This window comes from Camelina sativa, chromosome 19 (assembly GCF_030686135.1).
Source record: "Camelina sativa cultivar CO46 ecotype springtype chromosome 19, ASM3068613v1".
Classification (NCBI taxonomy): Eukaryota; Viridiplantae; Streptophyta; class Magnoliopsida; order Brassicales; family Brassicaceae; genus Camelina; species Camelina sativa.
Window position 1 is genome coordinate 28,113,582 of NC_141898.1, and position 23,948 is coordinate 28,137,529.

The 23,948-nt window shown below is 37.5% G+C and overlaps 2 protein-coding genes and 2 pseudogenes across 2 annotated transcripts; all 4 read left to right on the forward strand.

Moving 5' to 3' along the window:
- Window positions 1–495: 495 nt before the first annotated feature.
- On the forward strand, window positions 496–12,928 carry LOC147921214 (uncharacterized). The gene is made up of 11 exons (XM_087501383.1): window positions 496–632; window positions 719–787; window positions 1,106–1,130; window positions 1,215–1,299; window positions 1,388–1,583; window positions 1,712–1,814; window positions 7,731–8,154; window positions 8,706–9,770; window positions 9,859–10,038; window positions 10,124–11,262; window positions 12,863–12,928. The coding sequence occupies exons 1-11, from the start codon at window positions 496–498 to the stop codon at window positions 12,926–12,928; spliced, it is 3,489 nt and encodes a 1,162-aa protein (XP_087357509.1).
- Window positions 12,929–14,224: 1,296 nt separating this feature from the next.
- On the forward strand, window positions 14,225–15,324 carry LOC147921215 (uncharacterized; annotated as a pseudogene).
- Window positions 15,325–20,299: 4,975 nt separating this feature from the next.
- On the forward strand, window positions 20,300–22,266 carry LOC147921216 (B3 domain-containing protein At2g16210-like). Its single transcript, XM_087500538.1, has 4 exons — window positions 20,300–20,547; window positions 21,062–21,356; window positions 21,438–21,724; window positions 21,824–22,266. The coding sequence occupies exons 1-4, from the start codon at window positions 20,449–20,451 to the stop codon at window positions 22,052–22,054; spliced, it is 912 nt and encodes a 303-aa protein (XP_087356664.1). The 5' UTR covers window positions 20,300–20,448; the 3' UTR covers window positions 22,055–22,266.
- Window positions 22,267–22,447: 181 nt separating this feature from the next.
- LOC109130885 (F-box protein At2g15640 pseudogene) lies at window positions 22,448–23,745 on the forward strand (annotated as a pseudogene).
- Window positions 23,746–23,948: the final 203 nt, after the last annotated feature.

Below are 23,948 nucleotides of genomic sequence, written 5' to 3' on the forward strand. Positions count from 1 at the left end.
AGGAGATAGAAACGACGTCGTTTTGGCAAAAAGAAGCTCTTTTTTTTTGTTTCTCAAAACAACGTCGTTTCTTACGTGACCTACACGTAAGCAGCCGTTAACAGTCTCTTAACACCGTTACGTTTTGTGTATGATTTAACACCGTTTTACGAGTTAGGATAGTGAATTTGAATTTTATTGAACTTAATGTATGAATTTGCTTAATGTTAAAGTTGGGGTAGGAATTCAACATACCCCATTAGGTGGGGTATGAAATTACCGATTTTCCCCTTTTTGGTAGCAGAGGTGGTGCAGTTACTAATATAACTATATAAGCATGGGATTAGGCTTTTGCGTGTCTGCGAAGACATAACATTTACTGTGTGTATATTATCAGTAAAAAATAATTACTTGTGCAGACCAAACAGATTTTGACCAAAAAAACAAAAAAACACAAAAAAGTACAGACCAAAAAGCAAGAAATTTTAATTTCTGTTTCAATTAAATCCAATTAATATGGAAATATCTAATTGTGGGAACTACAACTGGGCGAAAGACATTAGCATTCAGTTTCTTCGTGGTCGCCCTAATTTCTCTCTCAATTCCAGCCGCCGCGACAAAACATTCAGATTTTCGATCTGTCCTCTCCGGCTGTCGGGCTCCTTGCCGGAGTGTTGGGAGGGTGTAGAATTTTGTCTTGCATCTTATTCTTCGTATTTCTTTTGTCTGCTTGGTTTAGATCTGTTGCTTTCGGAGTTGTAGCGGTCTTGTCGTCCAAACCCTCTATGAAGCAAAGTGAAGAACGATTGTAGGAAAGCCATCAGCATTGAGAGTTGGTTGTGGTTAGAGACGGATCCATTTCTTAACGGATTAGTCTAGGTCGTGGCTCAGATCTGGTGGTGCTCTTATCGTTGGTGGCTTGAAAGAGACGAACGTGTGTCGTCTCATGGACTGGTATTGTATCTCTATCGTCTCTCTCTTCTCTAGCTTGCGGGTTTTTCAACAAGGTTGTGTTGGTTTAAGTGTCATTGTGGCTTTTACCGAAGTTTTAGTTTGCTTTGAGTTGGGGTTTGTCTTATCTACGCAAGTCTGCCTTCTCTGGTTAAGGGTTTGAATTGGTTCTTAGATCTTCTGCTAGTTTGGGTCTGTTGGTCTGTTAGTGTTGGTGTTGCAAGCTAGGTATCGTTCCTTGTGCCTATCATTCAGATGTTTTTATGTTGCTAGTCATCTACTAGCTCTCCTCTGTGGCTTTTCGGAGTTTTGGAGTTGAGTTCTTGACAATAGCAGTGGAATCGCCCTCAGCTCTTCTCTTGCGAAGAGGTTACCAGTTTTGGGTCTGTAGATGGCTGAAGCTGGGTCGACGAGGGTCCGCGTGTAAGAGCTGCTGGTCTTCTTTGATTTTTCTCAGGTCAATTCGCAAGGTTTTTCTTTGCTCCTAGTTTGGATCGCCCTCCATGGGGTTCTGGTTTGGTGTGGTGGTTGTGGTTTATGTTTCTCTGTGATGGTATGAATTCTGCCTTTGTTCCTGCTGGTGTGATTAAGGCTTTGCTACGGTATGCTCTCTTAGTGCTTCCGGTCTTTTGGGTACTCTCCGGCGCTTACAGGTTCTTTGGGAAAGCTTAGTAGAATTCGCTCTGTTTCAGTTGGACAGTTTTAGATCTTTGATCCTTCTATCATTCCCTTTGTAAAGTTTTACTATAGGTCTTGGCTTTTGTCTTTGTTCTTCTATTAGTCCTAGTTTCCGGAGGTGTGTTACCTGCCGGCTTAAGCTTCCAGAGATGATTCTTTATCCGCTGGCTTTAGTTTCCGGGGTTATGCTGTTAACCACCATTTTTGTATGCTTAACATAAATTTTATGAAAAAGTTCAGATGACAAAAAAAAAAAGAACTACAACTGGGCATAAGCTTAAAAGATCATTTTTTTATTATTACATCGCTAACTGGTTCTGTTTGGCTTAAGTAAAGTATTTTCAATTTTTTTTTTCAAATTCTTTAATGGAAGATTTACTCAGATGTCATACATTTTAGGTAGTATTACCAGAATCATATAAAATATTTTTTTTATTACAATCATATTTCGGGTATTTTTTCGATACTCAGCGTGTTCTTGTTTTATGTTACAGGAAAAAACGTAACTACAAAGAATATCATTGTCACGTCAGAAATTGCTGACATGTATTAAATAACTCAGTCGTAAAGCGTTACAACGGTAATGATGGCTGAGTTACAATATGTTGCGGCTGATTTATGGAAAATGTCTGAATTATGAGAAAACGGCTGACTTACGAGCATAACTCAGCCTGTAGTTACGGCTGACTTAATAAAGTATGGCTGAGTTATGAGAAAATGGCTGAGTTATGAGCATAACTCAGCCGTAATTATGGCATAGTTTTTACCCGATGGTTGAGTTGTCAAAAATTTGGCTGAGTTAATACTTCGACACGGCTGAATTAACTTTCTCTGGCTGGCTGAATTATGAACAACGACTGACTTATGAGATGTCGTTACAGATGAGTTATGGTTAAGTACTATAACTCAGCCGTCACAAGCTAACTTATCGGAAAACACGACCATTTAACTGCTGACTTAGTAGCAAAAGATTAATTACTAGAATATAATTTAGTTACGACAGACTTATTAAATGATACAGCTGAGTTACAGATTTTCAGTTGAGTTATGACATTAAACGGCTGAGTTTGGCAGCCATTTTTAGTTTTTAATTATTGTAACAGTATTCATGTTGGACTGACTTATAATTTTGTTTGATGGCTGATTTACATGTTTGTTTGGTGGCTGACTTGCCACTTCGGACACATCATCCCTGTCATTATTCCATTTCATCATCTTCTAAGGAAATACAAAACGTCTTTTTTTCGACTCTTGTTCTTCACATGAACAGAGATATCTATAACTTCATTTTCCTCATTCTTCTTCATTTTCGCTCATGGATCGAGTTTCGGTGAAGACCTGGTTCAAAAGCGAAGGATTTACATGTTTTTTTACATTGTTCTCACCATATTCTTCACTTCTTAATTTTCCTCATTCTTCTTTATTTTCTTTCATGGATCCAGTTCCGATAATTGTTGTTTTTGGTAATTAGGTAAAAAATCACAAATATGTATTTAACATCGACGATAGAGGGTGTAGAGTTTTGCAGATAGATGCGAAAGCAACACACAATAAGCTTGTTCTCGATGACTACGGATTGAACGCGTTAAGCCATCAACTAAAGTTGAGCTACATGTTCTTGAACAAGGCACTGAAACATATGTTGCATGATACTCCATCAGTTCATGTCTACAATGATCCAGAGTTGCAATGTTTTTTGAGAATATGGAAAATCAATCAGCTACGACTATGTGTGGATTTTCGACAAAAGAGTCTACCGAATAGTGGTAAGGACGAATCGAGAGGAAGGATGAAACGATAATAAGTCAGCCACAAAGCATTATAACTCAGCCGTCATATAAATCTATGAGACCCTTCGTTTTCCCTTAAGTATTATGACTCAGATCTGTTGAAGTAATATAAATCAGCCGTTTAATTTAAGTTTATTTCTTGTTATACGTCAGCCACCAAGCATTATAACTCAGTTGCCATATGAATCTAAGAGACCTTTCGTTTTCCCTTAAGTATTATAACTCAACCGTCAAGTAATAAAATTCAGCTGTTTACTTTTATTTCTTATTATAAGTCAGCCACAAAGCATTATAACTCAGCCGTGATATGAATCTACAAGATCTTTCGACTTCCCTTAAATATCATAACTCAGCCGTAAAGTAATATAAATCATACGTTCACTGTCAATAATGAAGTAGAATCATTTGCTGAATTATTTTTTTTTTTTAATATTTTCAAAATTAAAAATGAAAAATTAATTCAGGGTGTTAATTGTAAATACACCAAAGCACTAAATATATGAATAATTTTTAGAAAATGTATAATATACTAGCAATATTCCTACTTTTCTATAACATCTGAGTAATTTGTTCTCTTTAATTTTTAGTCCAAACCAAACTTTTGAACTGAAACAAACTTTACAAAAACTTTGCAAATAATATTATTGAAAAGTTTGAGAATTTTCTAACAAAAAACCAAACCAAATATTGTTTCAGTTATGTTTCGGTACCAGTCAGTAAATGATGAATCAAATCGAAGCTTTCGCTCCTGAACGAAACCAAACCGAAGTTTGATAATTTTTGTGTATTTGTACTTTTGTAGTTAGATTATTATATTGTAGTATCATTTAGGAGGTTTTAATAATATTATTTGCACGAAATTACAGTTTTCACATCTTTTGCATCATGAAACATTTGCAAACACAGGACAATATATACAAATTGTATAACTGAGATATAATAGGATAAATGGTATAACTGACAAATAATAGAACAACCAATAGAAATGATATTACTAGACAACTTAGGTAATTCATAATTGTGTGTTATTTAATTAGATTTGGAGGTGATGAAAAACAGCCACACAAACATACATTTACACTATATAAAGTAAAATCCAAAAGAGCATGAATAACATTTGCATTTGTTAGATTTGTATGGTTCAACTATTTACAACAAAGTAGATATTTGCCTTTGTATTTTTATATTTAACGAATATGAAAACCGATAAATTAAGGTTCATAAGGATTCCCAAAATATATTGAAATAAAAAGAAACAAATCTAAATCAGTAAAAGAATATTTTTTTCATTTCCTAATGCAATGGAGGAGGAACATGCAAAAGGAAACTCAGCCTTCGAAGAAAAAAGCTGAGGAATCCAAAGCAAGAACACATAGTCTTTGTATTGGATCCTATTTTGAACAACATGATATTTGAATTAGATTTTTTTTTGGAGAACTTAATAGTTAATGCTTAATACAACAATTTTTGCGGAGAATCCCAAGATTTAATGCAAAGGATCATATTTCCATGGTAAAGACAATGTTCATGATCCATCAATCAAATGGGATGAAGACATGAAATGTGGTTTATTCGAGGTGGGGGAGAATTCATATAATGTGAGTTTTGATATCTCTGTACTTTCCCATATTTTGCATGCATTTATCTTCTGTTTTGCATTTTTTAAAGTTAGTTATAGCAAATTTATGTCTCTTATTCTCAGTTTATGTATTAGGATAGAATTTGCATAGCATTTTCATATTTCTGTGCATGAATAGATGAATTTAGGTACTTTTGAATCACCAAGGAGAAGTTGTGATCATAAGGAGACATATAGTAAGGGAATAAGACTCAAAAGAAGAGGAAAGCAATCGCTCGACCATGGACTCGAGCACACACATGACCGTTACCAAAGAACACTCGGTCAAATTCAAGAAAAGCCCCTCAAAGATCGATTAGAATGAAGATCTTCCGTTGGCATTCAGCGTTCATCATCAAAGTTGTCGACAATCGAGTTAGCTTTCCAAAATCGGTGGTTTCAGGCTAATCGGAGTTGTGGTTCAAGATTTATAACTGTTTTACTGAACATATATCATCCTAGATCTAAGACTAGAGTTACTCGACCAACCACTCGACTATGCACTCGGTCGAGCACATGGTCAGGCAAAAGCCACCAACTCTTTATTTTGTCTTCTAGCTAACTATGGTTTCCCTCTTTTCCTATAAATAGGCTTCTCACCTCTGGCCGCAGAACAATCTCATTTTTTAGCTCTCTAAGGTTTTCCAAAACTTGTAATATTAATAACTTTTGATCTTTTAAGTATTTTCATTTGATTTCTTCTACAAAATTACTTATCTCATCATTATCTTTCTGATTATGTTTGTTTGGTTAATTTCTAGGTTTGTGTTCTTAAATCTTATTTATTGGATCTAAGTAGAGATAGATTCTTAAGGATGGGCTACGTTGGTAGAGAAATTAGTTAGTTTAGGTTGTTTAAGCTTGAATTCTATAGAATCCTTTCTGTTTAGGTGTTCTATATGCTATCTTTTTTCTGAGAAGTTAAGCATAGATCTTATGTGTTTTATTCTTCAAAAATGTTTAAAATCCAATTATTACCATCCTTAAGATCTATTTACTACTTGTTTGCTTATGTTTCTTACATTTAATTACTTGTCATTGTCTCCTTTATAGTTTTTGTACTTTAATTTTGCCTTTCATCTTCAGTCCTGCATCACTCGACCTAGTGCTCGACCATGTTTCATACTGTAATATCTGCAAACTGGAATTCCGGTTTGGGAGGTGCATCGATCGATTTGTGGCTGTTACTGTGGAGATCTGTCGCTGGGATTGTTGTAGGAGCTTGCTAGGAGTGTAGATCTGTCGTTTTAGAGTCAAAATCTTCTTTGGCAAAGGTGAGTGCATGACCATGGCTTATCTAAGCATGAGATTTCTCTGATTTGCTTGTTTTATGTGTTATTTGGCTTGTTAGAACGTTGTTGAGTCGCAAGAGGCTTTGGGAAGCTTCTTTGTGGCATTGGATTGTGTTTTGGTGGTTTAGGGACGAAGATCCGGCGAGGAGCTTTGGGGAAGATGATGCTCGGCATGTGCGTCGATGGATTCACTTTGTCTGTCGGTCGATGCAATGCGAGGACGACGCGATTTGACCTAGGAGCGTTAGTCGATGCCATGTGGAGGCGTCGATCGATGCAATTAGGGATTTTCGTGAAATGTCGAGCATGCATCAGTCGATGCAGTATTATTGTTGGTCGATGCAGGTGAACCTTGTATCAGTCGATACAGATGGGCAGTGAGAGAGGACGATCCAGACATTGGAGGATTTGTTGAGGATGTGTGTGTTTGATTGGGGTGGCCATTGGGCAGATCACCTGATCTTGGTAGAGTTTGCATACAACAACAATTACCATGCGAGTATTGGGATGGCTCCTTATGAGGAATTGTATGGGAGTCCATGTCGTACACTGTTATGCTGGACTCAGGTGGGGGAGAGAAGCATGTATGGGGTGAGTTTTGTTCAGGAGACCTCGGAGAAGATTCAGGGTTTTGAAGCTTAACATGAAAGAAGCTCAGAACCGACATAGGAGTTATGCTGATATGAGGAAGAGAGATCTTGAATTTCAGGTGGGAGACAGAGTGTACCTCAAGATGGCCATGTTTCAGGGTCTGAACAGGTCATTGACAAAGACAAAGTTGAGTCCGAGGTATATGGGTATGTTCAGAGTGATTGAGCGGATGGGACCGGTAGCATATAGGCTGGAGTTGCCTGAGGTTATGCATGCGTTTCACAAGGCCTTCCATGTGTCGATGTTTCGGAAGTGTCTCCGCGAGGATGATCAGTTGTTGGCTAAGATTCCTTAGGGTCTTCAGCCTAACATGACTTTGGAGGCGAGACCAGTGAGGGTTCTCGAGAGAAGGGATCAAGGAACCTCGGAAGAAGAAGATTCCTGTGATGAGAGTCCTTTGGGAGCCAGAGGCGAGGCTGAAGGCAAGGTTTAAGAAGTGGTCTGTGAAGCAGGCCGCGACTTGAGCTTGTCTAGCCTGGTCCCAACTGTTCGTTGCTGGAGCGGGAATGGAGTATTCCAGCCCATCTCTCTTGTTACTTGGTCGCTTAGGGGTGGTTGGTTCTGCGACTAAGTAACAAGATGAGGTGGTGTTCAGGACACAAAATTCCGCGAGGCGGTTGTTAAAGAGGGAAAGTTTCCTGAATTAAAAGTTTCTAAAAGTAGCTAACAAACATGGTTCTAACCTTCCTACAAATTCTGCTAGGGATCCTCCTATAGATCAGAGTAGGAAGCCTCTTACGAAACATTAATGTCAGGTTTTTGTTGGAACAGTGGGTGGAGTGTAATCAGTTTCAGTTTGGGTGTTTGTTGGAGACAAGGGTTTGGGAAAGGAATGCTCAGCGGTTGGGGAGTCACTTGTTCCCTGGTTGGTCCATTTTGACAAATTATGAGTATAGTCGTCGGGGTCGCATATGGGTTATGTGGAAGGACACGGTGTGGTTGGACCCTTTTTATAAGAGTGAGCAAATCATAACTTGCTCGGTGAAGATCGATACTCTACAAGATGAGTTCTTTTGCTCATTTGTATATGGTTTGAATACTGCGGAGGCTCAAAAGGTGTTGTGGGAGGAACTACGAGATCACCATAGCTCGCCCATTCTCCACAATAAACCTTGGATTTTGTTTGGTGATTTTAAAGAAACATTGGATATGGTGGAGCATTCTAGGGTTGATGTTAATCCGATAATCTCAGGAGGTATGCGGGATTTTCAAGCTGTAGTAAACCATTTTTCTCTATCGGATATGGCTTTCCATGGTGTAATAAGCGGGATAATGATCTGATTCTCAAGAAGCTGGATAGCGTGTTGGTGAATGATGCTTGGGTTCGGTCGTATCCACAGGCATATAGTGTGTTCTCAGCCGGGGGTTGTTCTGATCACCTGTATTGCAGGATCATGGTTACGGGTGGTTTTAGTAATCATGCTCGACAACGAAAACCGTTTAAGTTTGTCAATTTATTTACGGAGATGGAGGAGTTTAGGCCGCTAGTTGAATCCTACTGGAAAACTACGCAACCTCTGTTTCTATCCACCTCTACATTATTCAGGTTCTCTAAACAACTTAAAGTGTTAAAGCCATAGTTACGCTCTTTGGCAAAGAGACGGCTAGGGAATTTGGTTCGGAAGACCAAAGCTGCTTTTGATGACTTATGCACTAAGCAAAACAACAATCTGACCAACCCGTCCCCTACGGCTATGGTGGAGGAGAATGAAGCATATAAACGTTAGGAGTTCTTGGCGGGGTTAGAAGAAAAATACCTCAAGCAGAAGTCCAAGCTGCACTCGTTGAAAGTGGGGGACAAGAATAATAAATCTTTTCATAGAGCGATTACTGCAAGGACAACTTTAAATTCTATTAACAAGGTTCAGGTTCAGGATGGGAGAGTGGTTGTGGGGGAAGAAGAAGTCAAAGTTGAGGCTGAACGGTACTTTAGGGATTTCCTACAAACCATTCCTGTAGGTTTCGAGGGTACGACGGTGGAGGAGATGGAGCTATTATTGCCGTTTCGCTGTTCTGCAGTGGACCAGCTAACTCTCAAGAGGGAAGTTTCAGGTGAGGAAATCAAAAAGGTTCTCTTATCCATGCCAAATGATAAGTCGTTCACTTCAGAGTTCTATAAAGCCACTTGGGAGTTTCTGGGCTCTGAGTTTGTGTTAGCAGTTCAGTCCTTTTTTGCAAAGGGGTTTCTGCCTAAAGGTATTACCTCCACTATTCTAGCTTTAATCCCCAAAAAAGTATCTGCTAAGGAGATGAAGGACAATAGACCGATATCCTGCTGCAATGTGATCTATAAGGTTATTTCAAAAATCATTGCTAATAGACTAAAGAGGGTGCTTCCAAAGTTTATTTCTAGCAACCAATCTGCATTTGTGAAGGACCGCTTGTTGATTGAGAATGTGATGTTGGCTACTGAAATAGTTAAAGACTATCATAAAACCTCTATTTCTGGTCATTGTGCTATCAAGATTGACATTTCAAAGGCATTTGATTCTGTTCAATGGTCTTTCCTCTCCAAGGTTCTCTCCGCCTTGCAGTTTCCACCGACGTTTATCCACTGGATAATGCTATGTGTTACGACCGCCTCCTTCTCAGTACAGGTTAATGGTGAGCTTGCTTGGTTTTTCCATAGTTCTCGAGGGCTTCGTCAAGGATGTTCCCTCTCCCCATATTTGTTTGTTATTTGTATGGACATTCTTTCAAAGTTTCTTGATAGAGCGGCGGGTGAGCACAAGTTTGGGTTCCATCCTCGATGCCGGTCTCTTGGTGTCATTCATCTTAGTTTTGCGGATGATCTTATGGTACTCGCGGATGGTAAGGCTAGGTCTAATGAGGGTATTATTGCGGTCTTCACTCAGTTTTTTAAACATAAGCATGGAAAAGTCAACGCTTTACTTGGCAGGGGATATAACACATCGCCCTGCTCCCGCTCAATTCCCATTCGTCACTGGCTCGTTGCCAGTTCGCTATTTGGGGCTCCCTTTGGTTACTAAACGTCTCACTAATGTCAACTGTTCCCCGCTGCTAGAGCAGATAAGAAAGAGAATTGGCTCGTGGACGGTCAGACACCTCTCATTTGCGGGTAGGTTTAACTTGGATCTCCTCGGTTCTTTGGAGTGTTTGTAATTTCTGGATAGCTGCTTATATGTTGCCTAGTGCGTGTGTAGCTGAGATAAATTCCTTGCGTTCAGTGTTTCTCTGGTCGAGACCGGAGATGAGCACTAAAAAAGCAAAACTGGCATGGGAGGTTGTGTGCAAACCAAAATATGAGGGTGGTCTTGGTCTGAGATCACTTCCTGAGGCTAATATTGTTTGTTGTTTAAAGTTGATCTGGAGAATAGTGTCAAAGGGTGATTCTTTATGGGTGCAATGGGTTCATATGAATTTGTTGAAGCAAGCTTCCTTCTGGTCCCTAAAGAGTACGACTAGCCTGGGTTCTTGGATATGGACAAAATTACTTAAGTATCGGGATCTAGCAAGAACGTTTTGCAAAGTGGAAGTGAGGAATGGGGAAAGCACATCCTTTTGGTTTGATAACTGGTCCAGCATGGGTCTGCTTGTTGATGTGGTGGGAACTAGTGGTGTCTTGGATATGGGGATTAGTTGGCAAAGCACAGTGGCTGACGTGTGGACTCGACGTCGACAACAGCGACACCCTGCTGATCATCTCAATGTGATAGAAGACGCTTTGTCACTTCAACGGCAACAACGTCAGCCGCATGGCGATAGGGTCCTTTGGAAGGGGAAAAATGATGTGTTTCGGCAGAGGTTTGTAACTCGGGATACTTGGAACCATGTACACACTACTTCTAGTACTGTGGCCTGGCACAAGGGAGTTTGGTTTCGTCACTCAACTCCCAAGTTCTCGTTTTGTGTATGGTTGGCGGCTCTTGACCGTCTTTCGACGGGTGCCCGTATGGTTATGTGGAATGGAAGTTTTGCAGGTACTTGTGTGTTCTGTCAACTTTCCATGGAAACACGGGACCATCTATTCTTTGCATGTGGGTTTGTTGCTAACATATGGTCGGTCCTTGCTAATGGTTTGATGAAAGCTCGGTTTACCACAGATTGGAGTTCCCTTCTAGACTACGTATCTGATCCTAATGCTCAGCTGGTGGAGGGGTTTCTTATTCGATACTCATTTCAAGCTGTGATCTATATGGTTTGGCGGGAACGGAATGGTCGCAAGCATGGTGAAGCATCGACCCCTGTAGATACCATCATTCGGTGGGTTGATCGGCAAGTCACAGACCATCTTCTTGCTATTGGTATAATGGGGGATCGAAGATATGATGCAGCTTTTCAGGTGTGGCTACAATCTAGGGTCTAGGATATCCGTTTAAATGTTTATCTAAAGCTATCAAAAACTGATGCACAAGTTGTAAAAACGTTCTAATTTTTCTTTTGAGTATAATTTAACATTTTATTCAAAAAAAAGTAGAAAGTTCTAAAAATGGAAATTTTTATGGGAGTTAGAATTTGTCAATTTTTAGTGATTAGGAGCCTTGGAGGGGCTTGCGTGGCCTTCGTGGCGGACTGTTGAGTCATTGTGTGCCTCTGTGTGGTGGTCTTTTGAGACATTGTGTGGCTTTTGTGGCGGGCTATTTAGCCAATTGTGTGGCCTTTGTGGCAGGCTTATTAGCCAATGTTGCATGTTTAGGCTGTCCTTCGAAATGTGTTGTCTTCATGACGGTCCTTCAGGACATGTGGACTGTTTAGGCAATCCTTCGGGATGACTAGTCTTCATGATAGTCCTTCGGGATGTATGGTCTTCGTGACGGTCCTTTGGGATAAGTGGTCTTCGTGACGGTCCTACGGGACGAGTGGTCTTTGTGACGGTCCTTTAGGACAAGTGATCTTTGTGAAGGTCCTAATTAGGAAATTTGTTTGGCCTTTGTGGCGGTCATGTTTAGGACATTTGTTTAGCTTTGGTGGCGGTCTGGTTAGAAATTTTTGGCCTTTGTGGCCTTGGTTGTTGGTTATTCAAGATTCGAGGAAGAATCTATGTTTGTGGGGGAAAATTGTAACATCCGCGAACCAGAATCCCAGTTTGGGAGGTGCATCGACCGTCGCATTTCACGAACAAGTTTAAGTTAAACGTTGCGTTTTGGATTAGGGAAAACCCTGGAATCATGTATAAAATGAGGAACTCATGGGTTTGGCCGAGTTTGACTGTTTTTGAGAAAAAGAGAAGAGATGAAGAGGTTCTTAAGTGTTCTTGAGAGTTCTTGGCGATTTGTGGCTGTTCCTGTGGAGATCTGTAGTTGGGATCGTTGTAGTATCTTGGTAGGAGTGTAGATCTGTCGTTTTAGAGTCAAAATCTTCTTTGGCAAATGTGACTGCATGACCATGGCTTATCTAAGCTTGAGATTTCTCTTATTTGCTTGTTTTATGTGTTATTTGGCTTGTTAGAACGTTGTTGAGTCGCAAGAGGCTTTGAAAAGCTTCTTTGTTGCATTGGATTGTGTTTTTGTGGTTTAGGGATGGAGATCCGGCGAGGAGCTTTGGGAAGATGATGCTCGGCATGTGCGTTGATCGATGCATTTTGTCTGTTGGTCGATGCAATGCGAGGAAGGCGCGATTTTACCTAGGAGCGTTGGTCGATGCCATGTGGAGGCGTCGATCGATGCAATTAGGGAATGGCGAGCATTCATCGCTCGATGCAGTGCTAGTGTTGGTCGATGCAGGTGAACCTTGTATTGGTCAATACAAGCTTGTGTCGGTCAATGCAACCCCAATTGGTGTCAGTCGATGCATGGGTTGGTGTCGGTCGATGCAGTTGTCCTGGTTTGTTGTTTGTTTGTTGATTGTTGCTTGATGGTTAGAGATATCTTCCAGTAGATGAGATGATTGCCTCACTGAGTGTTTATAAAATACTCACGCATCTCATATGTGTTGTGGTGTAGGTAAAGGCAAAGTGTGACCGTGAAATCAAGGAGGTGAAGAAGAGGATGTTCTCTAACTTCTGTTAGGTCGCTAGGGTTGCATCATAGAGTGTTGCTAGGATGCTGATTGTTGGTTTATGATTCTGCTGGTTTGAGTTATTGAATTCTTATTTCATTATTTATTGGTTATTGGATAATGGTAATTGTTGGTTATTTTCTGCTGTTTGGTTTGGTTTTGGTTAGGTGGCTAGTATGTATGAGACCACTAGTTTAATTAGTATTCTTACTTAAAAAAAATGGGTCGGGTCGTTTCACATACCATGCTCGATCGAGCACTCACTCGAGCTCCAGTTTACTTTCTTGTTTATGCATTGTTTTGTTTTAGTTTACTATAGTTTACTTCGGCGTATTAGTTAATTCTGCTTAGTATTTTTTATTGCACTTGTTCTGTAGCTTAATTCTGGTTAGTACTTCTTTAAGTTGTTTAGTTCATTTCATTTTTATTTCTTCTTCATTAGATCGATAGATAACCCCTCTCCCCCCCTCCCCCGACTAACTTGTTCTATCTTGATTGCATCTTCTATGATTAGCATCATTCCATTGGATTGACACCTTAAGTATTACAATGCATAAAGTTAATTTAAACTGCTAGGATAGACCAGAAAAACTAGTATCAAGTAACACACTGACAACACTATCATAAAATTTAATACTACAATTGTGTTGTGATTACAAAAAAAACACAAAAACTCTCAAAATTTTTGGAAAATAGTAATTAAAACATAATAATGTACTAAGCTCACGCAACATGTGGGTTATATTCACTAGTAAATAAAAATTTGGAAGTTAACTTTGCATAAAAAGTACTAAAACAACACTTAAATTGGAAAGTATAGTCAATATTTAATTTCCAAAATATTTGTAAGAAAAAATTAACTAATACATTGTAAAATAATGAAAACAATGTAGTCAATAGAATTATTTGTACTAACTAATCATAAAAATATGAATTAAAAATCATATTCATTATGTATTGACTATGACTACTATTTGGCATATATTTAGAAGTAAAATTAATTTTTATGTAAAATGAGTTTAATTCCATAGAACACATCCACATAAAGATTGGAACATGTTGGTGGTTCAAGTCGGATTTAAGTGTTACTCTATTGGTTTGATTTTGAAAATAAAAATAAATAGTTTTAAATATATAATAATTAATTTTACATCTTCTCAAATTTATTCAACGTATCTTTTTCTTTTGACTAGCACTAGTGCTAAGGATTTTATTCCTTGTTTAAAGTTTAAAGAATATTTAGATAAACTCTTGCATCTCTTCACATACAGAAAAAAAAAAAAAAAAATCAAAATTAAAGAGTGACCATGGCAATAAAAAAAATAAAACTCGCGTGGGTAGAGAATGAGAAATCAAGAGAGGAGAAATTGAAGAAAATGAGGGTAGGGTTAATGAAAAAGGTAAAAGAACTTACGATATTGTGTGATGTAATGGCGTGCATTATCATGTTCAGCCCTAAGGAGGTTGAGCCAATGGTATGGCGCTTTCTGTTGAGAAGGCTCGTGGTCTCCTTGACGATTTCTTTTCCTTACCGGAGATCAAAAAGAAGAAAAAAGAGATGAATCTTGAGTCATACCTGAAAGAAAACAAAGCGAAGGTTCATGAGCAATTCTTGAAGAGTAATAAGAATCATATGGGTTTATGTCATTGATCAGCTGATGGTGCAACTGTATTGTGGTCGAAGAATTGATGATCTTGACTTGAGTGAGATTTTTGCGTTGATATCTTTCTCAAGGGATAACTTCGCAGGAAAGAGTCAAAATTTGTGCAATATTCTCCTCTTCGCGATCCACCGATTCTTCCATTTGAGGCACAATTCGAGGAGCTTAGGAACACCAGAAATGATGAGAGATCTTGGAAGACTGATGAAGAAACAAAAAGGATTAGCATTGGTAATGCACTAAGGGAAAATCAAAGCCATTACTTGATTGATAAATGGTTTTTTCCATCTCCTTTAACGCCTAAACAAGGAAACGACCAAGACATCAAGATGGGTATGATATCTCACAACAAAAACCATGACCATGCTCTATACCAAGGTAACAGTAGTAACGAAAACCCTAATTTGGATATAGCGCTAGTTGGGTCCCCAATGTTGACCTTTCATGGTTTTGCTGGGCCAATCTCTCAACAGTTACAAGATCAAGTTATGTTTGATAATCCAACTGTGTCTATGAGGCAGCCAAGGCAATACCTTTTTGATTTCATGAGCCCTGAGTTTGGAGTAAATGGAGGAAGCACTGTTAGCATTGACGATTCACAATTTCTCGAGATAAGCAACACTGTATCAAACAACAATGATACCCACCAAGAGCCACCTCTTAATGGAACAACTTTTGATAATGCTGATGTGAGGTCGTCTGATATCAATAAGGTTTGGCCATCTGTTAACAATCAACATTTCTAGATTTATAACTAGTATATGTTTTAAGTTTTGTATGCAATTGTTTTAAACTATGTTTTGTATGCAAGTTTTGTACCTTGAAAACTTTTGATCTTTATTTGAAATTGTGTTTGTTTGTTTGAGAAATTATGAACCATTAAATTATTTTATTTGCAGTATTGTTTAAAATGATATTCAACTAGTACATATGTTTGGGACACCCCAGTAGAGGTCATATCTTTGATTAGAACATCATTATTGATGATACTCAATATGAGTGTCTTAAACTTTTTTATATAATTAATTTTATTGTTATTTTAATAAAAATGTCTAAAAAGGGATGATAATCTTTTGATGAAGATACAAAAAAAACTGAGATGTCTTAAATCTTAGTTTATGATTATTTTTAAGACACCCAACCAATAGAGGTGGTCTTAAGCTCGGATTATTATATACTAGATTAAATATTTTCAATCTAAGTAAACATATATAATTTTAAAGTAGTGTAAGTGGCATTACGAGAGCACAAAAGTACACTTTTCCACAGAAAAAAAAAATTGAACAATGTCAATACTTACATTAGATTACATATAATTTCTAGATTGTGTGTTGCATAGTAGTCAAGGAAGACAAGAGTATCCCTTTTCTCTCTCTCTAGGAAACGTTCACTCTAGCCGTCAATCAATAGTTTTTCTCCAATGGCCGGTGATAGGTGGCTTCCACAACACCATCGTCTGTTCCAGTTTTTTCTCGTTTTAGGTTGTCCCGATTTGTTTTCCTAGCTTTATCAAACTTTAGCTTCGTCATCTCCACCCTTTGTCTTTTCCTCTCGGTGATGCTAGTTCTTTCCGGCGTGGATCTATTCCCCGATGGCTCCTACTCGTCTTTTCGATTTGGTTATCGAGGTTTCAGGTTCCCGATCTGGTTCAAATGTCTCTACATTCTAGTTCATCTGCTCTATTCTCGTTTTATTGTGAGTCGGTGGTGACTTGTCGCATGTTCCGGTTGCTTTCAAGGTGGATCTGAAGAGCTTTTTCTTGGATTTTGTTGGCTTTGCGGTGGTGTTGTCTCGTCTAAGGCTTGTATTTAGTCAGCTTCTTGTATCCCTGAGTTCGTTTTTAAGTTCTCTTTGGTTTTGCGACAACGGCCTCATTGTTTTTGGGTTCCTCCTCTTTTGGTTGTGTTGAGTGACTTGGCTTTGGTTTTTATGTTGTTTGATCGCTTATGTCTTTCTTTTTTTAGGACGGTCTAATCATTGGTTTAGGATAGATCTTTGGATTTAGAGGTCCGTAATCTACGGGTTCGCCTTTTCATGCAATCCGGTATCAGCTCTTTTGTGGCCTCTCTTCTTAGATTTGGTTGTTAACCTGATTGACTTGTTCTACTACGGTAATCTGTCTTGGATTATGCTTGTGGTTTGTCTCTGATTGCCTTTCCATGGCTGAGTATTCAATCGGGTTCCTCTTATTGCCAATCGTGGATGGTTCAGTTTACCCACTTGATTGGATTTCCTCCGGTTTTGCTAGAGGGTTTGTTTGGCTGTCCTCCTTGAGCTAGTGCGTTCATCTTCCTTCGTCAAATTCTCTGTCAAGTCCCTCGATTCGTTCTACTTCAACTCGCCTTCTCTGTGGTTCTCTTGTTTGGGCGTAATTGGGACTATTCTATTTGTGGTTCCTTCAGATTCCGTAGATTGTTTTTCTGTATAAGTTTCGCTCGTTTGGGTAAAGTTTTTCTCTTTTGGGCTTTAGTTTCTTTGGATTTCTTTGCTTTCTTCCAACTTGGTGTTTCAAAAACTTATTCCATCCTTGTCTTTCACAATCGTATTTTATAATGAAAAATCTTCGGACGAAAAAAAAAGTGTTGCATAGTAGTCTGAAATTGTTGTTAAAATATTAATATTAAAATGATTTAAATATCTCGTGAAATATATATATATATATATATATAATTGTATTTAAACTTGTTTGATGCTAGTTTAAAATATTTTCTTAAATTAACCACTTTGTAAACTAACAAAATATCATAGTACCAAGATTTTGACTGACGACAAAATAAAATAAAATAATAATAATAATAATTCTAGTATCAGATTGAATTAAATTGATTTGGTGAAATCTGTAATATATTATAGAGTTTTCTGCGACTAAATTATTGACAAAAACGAAAAGAAAGAAATGTTAGAAAGGGTGAAAGTGTTCAAACTTACTTTTCCGAATTCTAATTGATACGAATGTTGTTGAAAAGACTTATGTGTTGTTCGTTTGGTTCACCAAACGCAGTATCTGGACGCAGATGCATGTCATTGTTCGTTTAGTGACAATTAAGAAATGAATTGGACTAGGTTTTTGGATGAGTTTTGAAAACTCATTCAAAAAAAACTGAATTTCTCGATGAGTTTTTTTGGAGAGTTTGGATGAGGTAAACTCATCCATAATTGGTAAAAACGCAAAATCTCATTTTCTCGCTAAAACCGCAAAATCTTGATTTCTCGCCAAAGCCGCAAAATCGTGTTTTCCCGCCAAAACTGCAAAATCACGTATTCCCGCCAAACAGCAAAATCACGTTTTTGGTCTATTACATATATTGTATCCAGATACAAATATCAACTTACGAAACAAACATAATTGCATCCAGATATAATTTACGGACACATTAACCAATAACACAAACGAACATCATCTAGATGTTGCGTCCAGATCCTACGTCTAGATACTATATCCACATATTATATATAGTTCATCAAACGAACAAGGTCCTAGAAATCCGCAAGAACTTCTAGTTTAAATAGAGATTAACATGGGAAGCTGCTCAAGTGAAGGAGCAAATTGGTGGATTATATAATACATCCATTTCCTCTTTCGCCTTGAACCCTGAATATATTAATTAATGGTTTTATTATCGCCGGATCATGGAGGGAGACATCGTTTTTCAGGTTTAGACTGTATTGATTGTTTTTGAAAATACGTATATGTATGCTAGACCTATGAGTGTTTCTGTGTTTATATGATGAGAGAGTGTAACGAACTGGTACGTGCGTAAAGTAAACGACACAAGAGATTTGTTAACGGGGTTAACCTACATCCCTAGGATCTAGTTAGCTTAAGTGATACTAGTTAGCTTTATAACTCAACCAGGGGGATATTGAGTGATACTAACTAGCTAGCTATCAAACCTGCTCGAAACAAGTCGTTTTTGTTCCCGGACCCTCTCTAGAAGACTTTTTCATTAACTTTTCGCAAATTCTGACCAGAAGACTTAACTAGCATGCTGGTAACAAGAACAATAAAGTCAACTCTTAGCAGCACACACTACTCTCAAACCAACAACACCACTTGAGAAACGCTTGTGACATAACCTTACAGCTCACATCAGCATCACCTTCAAAAAAGTGTCATAAACATGTGCATTCCATGCCAACATCAAACTTAAAAATCAACTTGAAACATTTCAAAAGAGTGTCATAAACATGTGCATTTTTCACATTCAGACTGGGAACTTAGAGAAGTAAAACAAAAACATGTTCTTGAGGAAAAGGCCCATTGTTACAGAGAACCAAGAATTTCAAACTTTCAAAACTAAACAGACAAATTGCATGCTTTAAGAACATGAAGTCTGAAACTATATATATCAGTAATGGTAGAACTGTAGGAATGTTTTCTTCAATTACATTGAACATTTTTATAAACTTGTATATTAAGTTAAGACCTAGAGAAACCCAGCAATATATATGTATACATAAGAGACTTAGGTTCCGTGAATAATATTTTTCGATTTTAGTCGGTTTAGTAGAATAAATAAATATGTCTAGGCTAATCTTATACGTCTAAGTGGGCTGCAAGCTGTGGGCTCATACTTTAGTCACGTAACATGTGTAGTTTTTTTATATTTTATTTGTTTCGGACTAATTTCGTTATTGTGTCTCAAACGTGGATTGTGAAGAAGTAAGCAGTTTTAATGTATTGCGTATATTCATAACTGTAAATTATGTAATTTTATTGATGTAATATGGTTATTAGTGTAAATTTGATTTAGTTCATATTAGTAGAATTTAATTTTAAATATGACGAAATAATTGTATGTCTATAATTTGAAGTCACCCATTAGTTCATATTCTTGTCGGAATATACCTGAACAATCATATAATAGCCCCATTATACCAATTATTTAAAAAGATTAGAGCATTTTAATTTGTTTGACGTATACTATCGTTTTATATTGTTTGTTTGCTGTATTTGCATCATTATTTTGTAAGATATTTTAAAGTAGTAATTATAATATTAGAATTGTGAGAAAAAAAACTTATTATTGATCAATCCACATAAACTTATTAATCGGATGATGTGGAACATTGAGCACACATTTTTCTTCATAACTGAGTAATATATATTCGTTTTAAAAATCACAATATATGTAAAAAAATTTACATATTTATTAATTATATATATTATATGATAATTCAATGAAATCAAAGAAAGATGGATAGGAAAACTATAATTAAAAAAAAATAACAAAAACTTCCAAATATAATATGAAAAACAAATAATATGGTATAATATCCAATCTTAGTATTGTAAGTTTTGATTAGTTAATATATTTTTTTAATTTTAATTATTAATTTCCATTTATAATTAATTAGAGAGAGAAAGTGAATTAATATTTTTGAAAACTAATGATAATTATTTTTTGGTTAATTTCTCATTTTTACCTTTAATGTGAAATATTAAAATAGTCTTAAAGACCAGTGAAATACTTACAAAATAATTTCTCATTTTTACCTTTAATGTGAAATATTAAAATAGTCTTAAAGACCAGTGAAATACTTACAAAAAAACGATAACTTTATAAAAGGGTTTCCAACTCCGTACTCCTCCTTGGTTTCAATTGGATAATAGTAACATTTTCTAAAAATTTAAGGAAACACATTAGAGTTACGTGTGATGTACAAAAATCACATGATGTCACATTGTACTTACTTTTCAGCTTTAACTTTAACCACTTTGACTGAATTATTTCCATGACAAACTTTCACAAAAAATTTAAGAGGATTGTTCATTACAAAACAAAGAGAAAGAGAGTGTGAGAGAGACACGAGAGGAGGTTGAAGGAACAAAGCTTGTGTGTGAGTGTGACCTTCCTTGAATCAGAGAAATGGCTGGGATCGCTGATTACCTTCGGTGCTTACAAGAACGGAAGAATGAAGGCTTCTTCAAGGCTGTTCAGAGTATAGATGTTGCTTCCGAAAACATGGTAACAATGTTCTAAACTCTTCTTAGTTCCTAAAGTTGGCGATTTCTTGCAAGCTTAATATGGAAAGGTGGAAACTTTTGGTTCTCTGTAGCAATGGGTCTTGTCTTAAATGTCGAATCCTATTAGCTAAGTTTGGAAAGCTAAAACTTTTGGTTTTCTGTAACAATGGGTCTCGTCTTAAAAGTGGAATCTTTTTTTCGTTGATAAGCTTTTATGTCTCAAATAACTCATTAATTCTTGTCTCTTTGTTGCTTCCCATAGTTCACTGTCTGGATCTAAGCTTTTGAATATTCGACATTGTTTCTTCTGGATGATATCTGTCCTCTGTTGGTAACAAATGTCTTGTTGGGTTTTCATTTGTATGTGATGGTTAATGGTAAAATTTGAAACTTTGGACTCAAATACTTGATTAGATGTAGTAACAGGTTCACTAATGTTTCATTGTAGTTAAAAAAACGATTCTTGGTTTATATTAATTTCAGTCTTCTTATATCATCTTATTTGTATAACCAAGCGAGCACTTCCTCATGACTTCGTGAGAAGCTTCTCGGACAAAGAGCTCTCATGTAAGATGAAGATAAGAACACAATGGGGACGCTTTTGGGAAGTAGCAATTTCAAAAAACCCAAGATTCTACTTCATGGAGAAGTCTGGTTGGGAGAAGTTTGTGAAGGACAATGCCTTGGGACACAGTGAGTTTCTTACATTCACTCACAATGGAAACATGAGTTTCACTGTTAGCATCTTCAAACAAGACGGCAAGGAGATGCTCCAACCTTCACAGTCCAGAGCATCCTTGGCTTCTTCTAGTAAGATTTGCTTTTCCGAGTATGAAACAGTGAACCATATAAAGACATCAAATAATTCTTTTACTTTTGATGATGAAACAGGTCGGATTAAAACAGAACAAAGAAGAGTTAGTGTCTACAATGATGTCAAGAAAGACGAGGTGGTGTCTCCTGAGTTGCGTAATCGTGCCCCAACAAGAGAAGCTGAATCAAATGGAGGAGAAAAGTACAAAAGGAAGCTCAGCTTTAGGAAGAAGAAAGCTGAGGAAACCCAAAACCCCAAGAGGACTGAGAAAGTGGTCAGGGCAAGGAGAGATTCTGCAGGCGCCTCTTCGTCTTCGGTTGCAGAATTCACCATCTTATTCAAGAAAGCATATCTCATATTCCTGGTAAAGATAAGACAAACCAATAACGTCGAAACAGAATCCATTTTGGTTTTTACAAAAACTGGTATGAATCAAAAATATCTATTTTTGTGTGTGTTTCAGAGGATCCCGGGTTCTTATGCAAAGGATCATATGTCGGAGGAGAAGACAATGTTCATGATCCATCACCCAGATGGGAAGAAATCCTGGAATGTGGTTTATCTAGTGAGGTTTAGAGCTTTCTCTGGTGGATGGCGCTCTCTGGTTAAAGAGTATCCCCTTGATATCGGGGATACTTGCAAATTCACACTCATCAAACCAAACGAGCTGCTCCTCGTTGTCGTCAAACCCTAAGAGGAGACTCACTGATGATGATGGATGAATGTATGTCTTGGAGAAAAGGCTACTGATCAGTACTTAGTAAAAGAAACTTTTGTCTTAAAGTATTGTGTTTTGACTTTTGAGACAGTTCTGAGTCAGTTAGTTGGTATTGAACTTATCTTATGTGACTTCGTAGGCTAATGCTGCAACCGATTATCAAAATCAGTATATGTAGTCTTGCTTGACTTTAACTACCGTTAGATTAGGACACCAAGCTTTGATTATACACTAAAAATAAAAGCTGGCGGCCCACTTGGACGTTAAATTAGCCCACTAAAATCGGAAAATCGATTATATATTGCTACTACTTGTTAGGTTTACCCAATATCTAGTTTTTAACTTTATCTTTTTCTTTTCTTTGTTGAATTGAATCGGCAAATCATGAGTAGATCCTTGGCTAAGCCACGCCTCTTATTTGCCATCATAGAAAACGGCAACGAAAACGCAAAAGCCTGCGGTGTGTGGAGCTTCTTCTCGTCGCCTCAGCTTGAGAATCGATATGAGAAATCATCGTCGACGACTCTTGTAGCAGCGGCCGAATTTCATGTGAGATTCTCTCCAGACAATCTACTGATCAATCATGATTATGATCTAAGATATTGTTCTTTGTTCATGTGGCTACGTCTCTGGCTTGTTCTATATCCATGGTAATCGATACCAGGCTAGACATCTGATATGTAACCCCATCACGGGACGGTATGTGATCTTACCTGATCGGTATACTTACAGAAAGGCTTATAGCTTTTTCGGGTTGGACCCGATTGAGAAGCAATACAAGGCATTTGTCCATGGCTTATTACTGTCGTCCTGGCCATAATAAAATTCTTACACTTGAAGATGGAGATTTGACGTGGAGAAGGATCAAATGTCCCTTACGACATGATATTAAGAGTGATGGGGTATGCATCAACGGGGTTTTGTATTACTTGTGTGATACCTCGGATTGTTTTAATGATGCTCATGTTGTGACGTCTGATTATGTGATAGTTTGCTTTGATGTTAGGTCTGAAAAATTCACCTTTATTGATGAAAAATTCACCTTTATTGATGTAGAAAGGTTTTGTCGATTGATTAACTATAAGGGCAAATTAGCTGTGATTTTTTGGGATGATGATGAAGACATTTATAAGAAGTGTTATTATGGGGATGATCTTGATGAGTATTTGGAGAAAAATCTCGACGTTGATGCCACTAATGAGTTGCGTATGTGGGTTTTAGAGGATGTTGAGAAACAGGAATGGTCGAAATATGAATACTTGGACCAATGATAGATTCTTCTGTCGTCAGGTTTCTATCGCTGGTGCGACTGCTTCAGGTGAAATAGTGTTTTCGATGCGCAAGTATACGTCAAACCAACCTTTTTATGTTTTCTACTTCAATCTGGAAAGGAACACTCTCCAACGTGTTGAAATCCAAGGTTTTGGTGAAGCGTTTAAGACACCTTGTAGTGTTTGCACCTTTGTAAACCACGTAGAGGATCTTAATCTTAACGATTTAGAACTGCTCAAGTCAGTCCATCCTCCAGTGAGAAGGGACGTATGATATGTCGATGTCACTTTCTGCTCGTAATTATCTATGCTTCTTTTTTCGTTTTTTGTCAGCCTAATTATCTATTCGTTTATGTTCTTTTGATATGTACTCTAGTTTTATTTCAAATCCGTGTTCGTCATTGAAATCGATGCTTGGAGATTCAATATTTTTGACTTGTTTCCAATTGTTCATGTACAACTTTTTTCTAGGTTTTGTATTAACAAGTATCCGACAGTCTTTCTGAATGAATTTGAATTTGGTTTATTTAGTAGTAGGCAATGCAAACATAATTTACAGGGTAATGTAGTCCGATCATGATGGCAGATCATAAAATAGC

Excerpts from the sequence above, each read along its gene's own strand:
- LOC147921214 (XM_087501383.1), top strand. The coding sequence starts at position 496 with ATGGAAATATCTAATTGTGGGAACTACAACTGGGCGAAAGACATTAGC. Across the intron at positions 1,300-1,387 it reads AGCTCTTCTCTTGCGAAGAG|GTCAATTCGCAAGGTTTTTC; the intron begins GTTACCAGTTTT and ends GATTTTTCTCAG. Across the intron at positions 10,039-10,123 it reads CAGACACCTCTCATTTGCGG|CTGAGATAAATTCCTTGCGT; the intron begins GTAGGTTTAACT and ends GTGCGTGTGTAG.
- LOC147921216 (XM_087500538.1), top strand. The coding sequence starts at position 20,449 with ATGGCTGGGATCGCTGATTACCTTCGGTGCTTACAAGAACGGAAGAAT. Across the intron at positions 20,548-21,061 it reads ATGTTGCTTCCGAAAACATG|CGAGCACTTCCTCATGACTT; the intron begins GTAACAATGTTC and ends TGTATAACCAAG. Across the intron at positions 21,357-21,437 it reads AGCATCCTTGGCTTCTTCTA|GTCGGATTAAAACAGAACAA; the intron begins GTAAGATTTGCT and ends ATGATGAAACAG.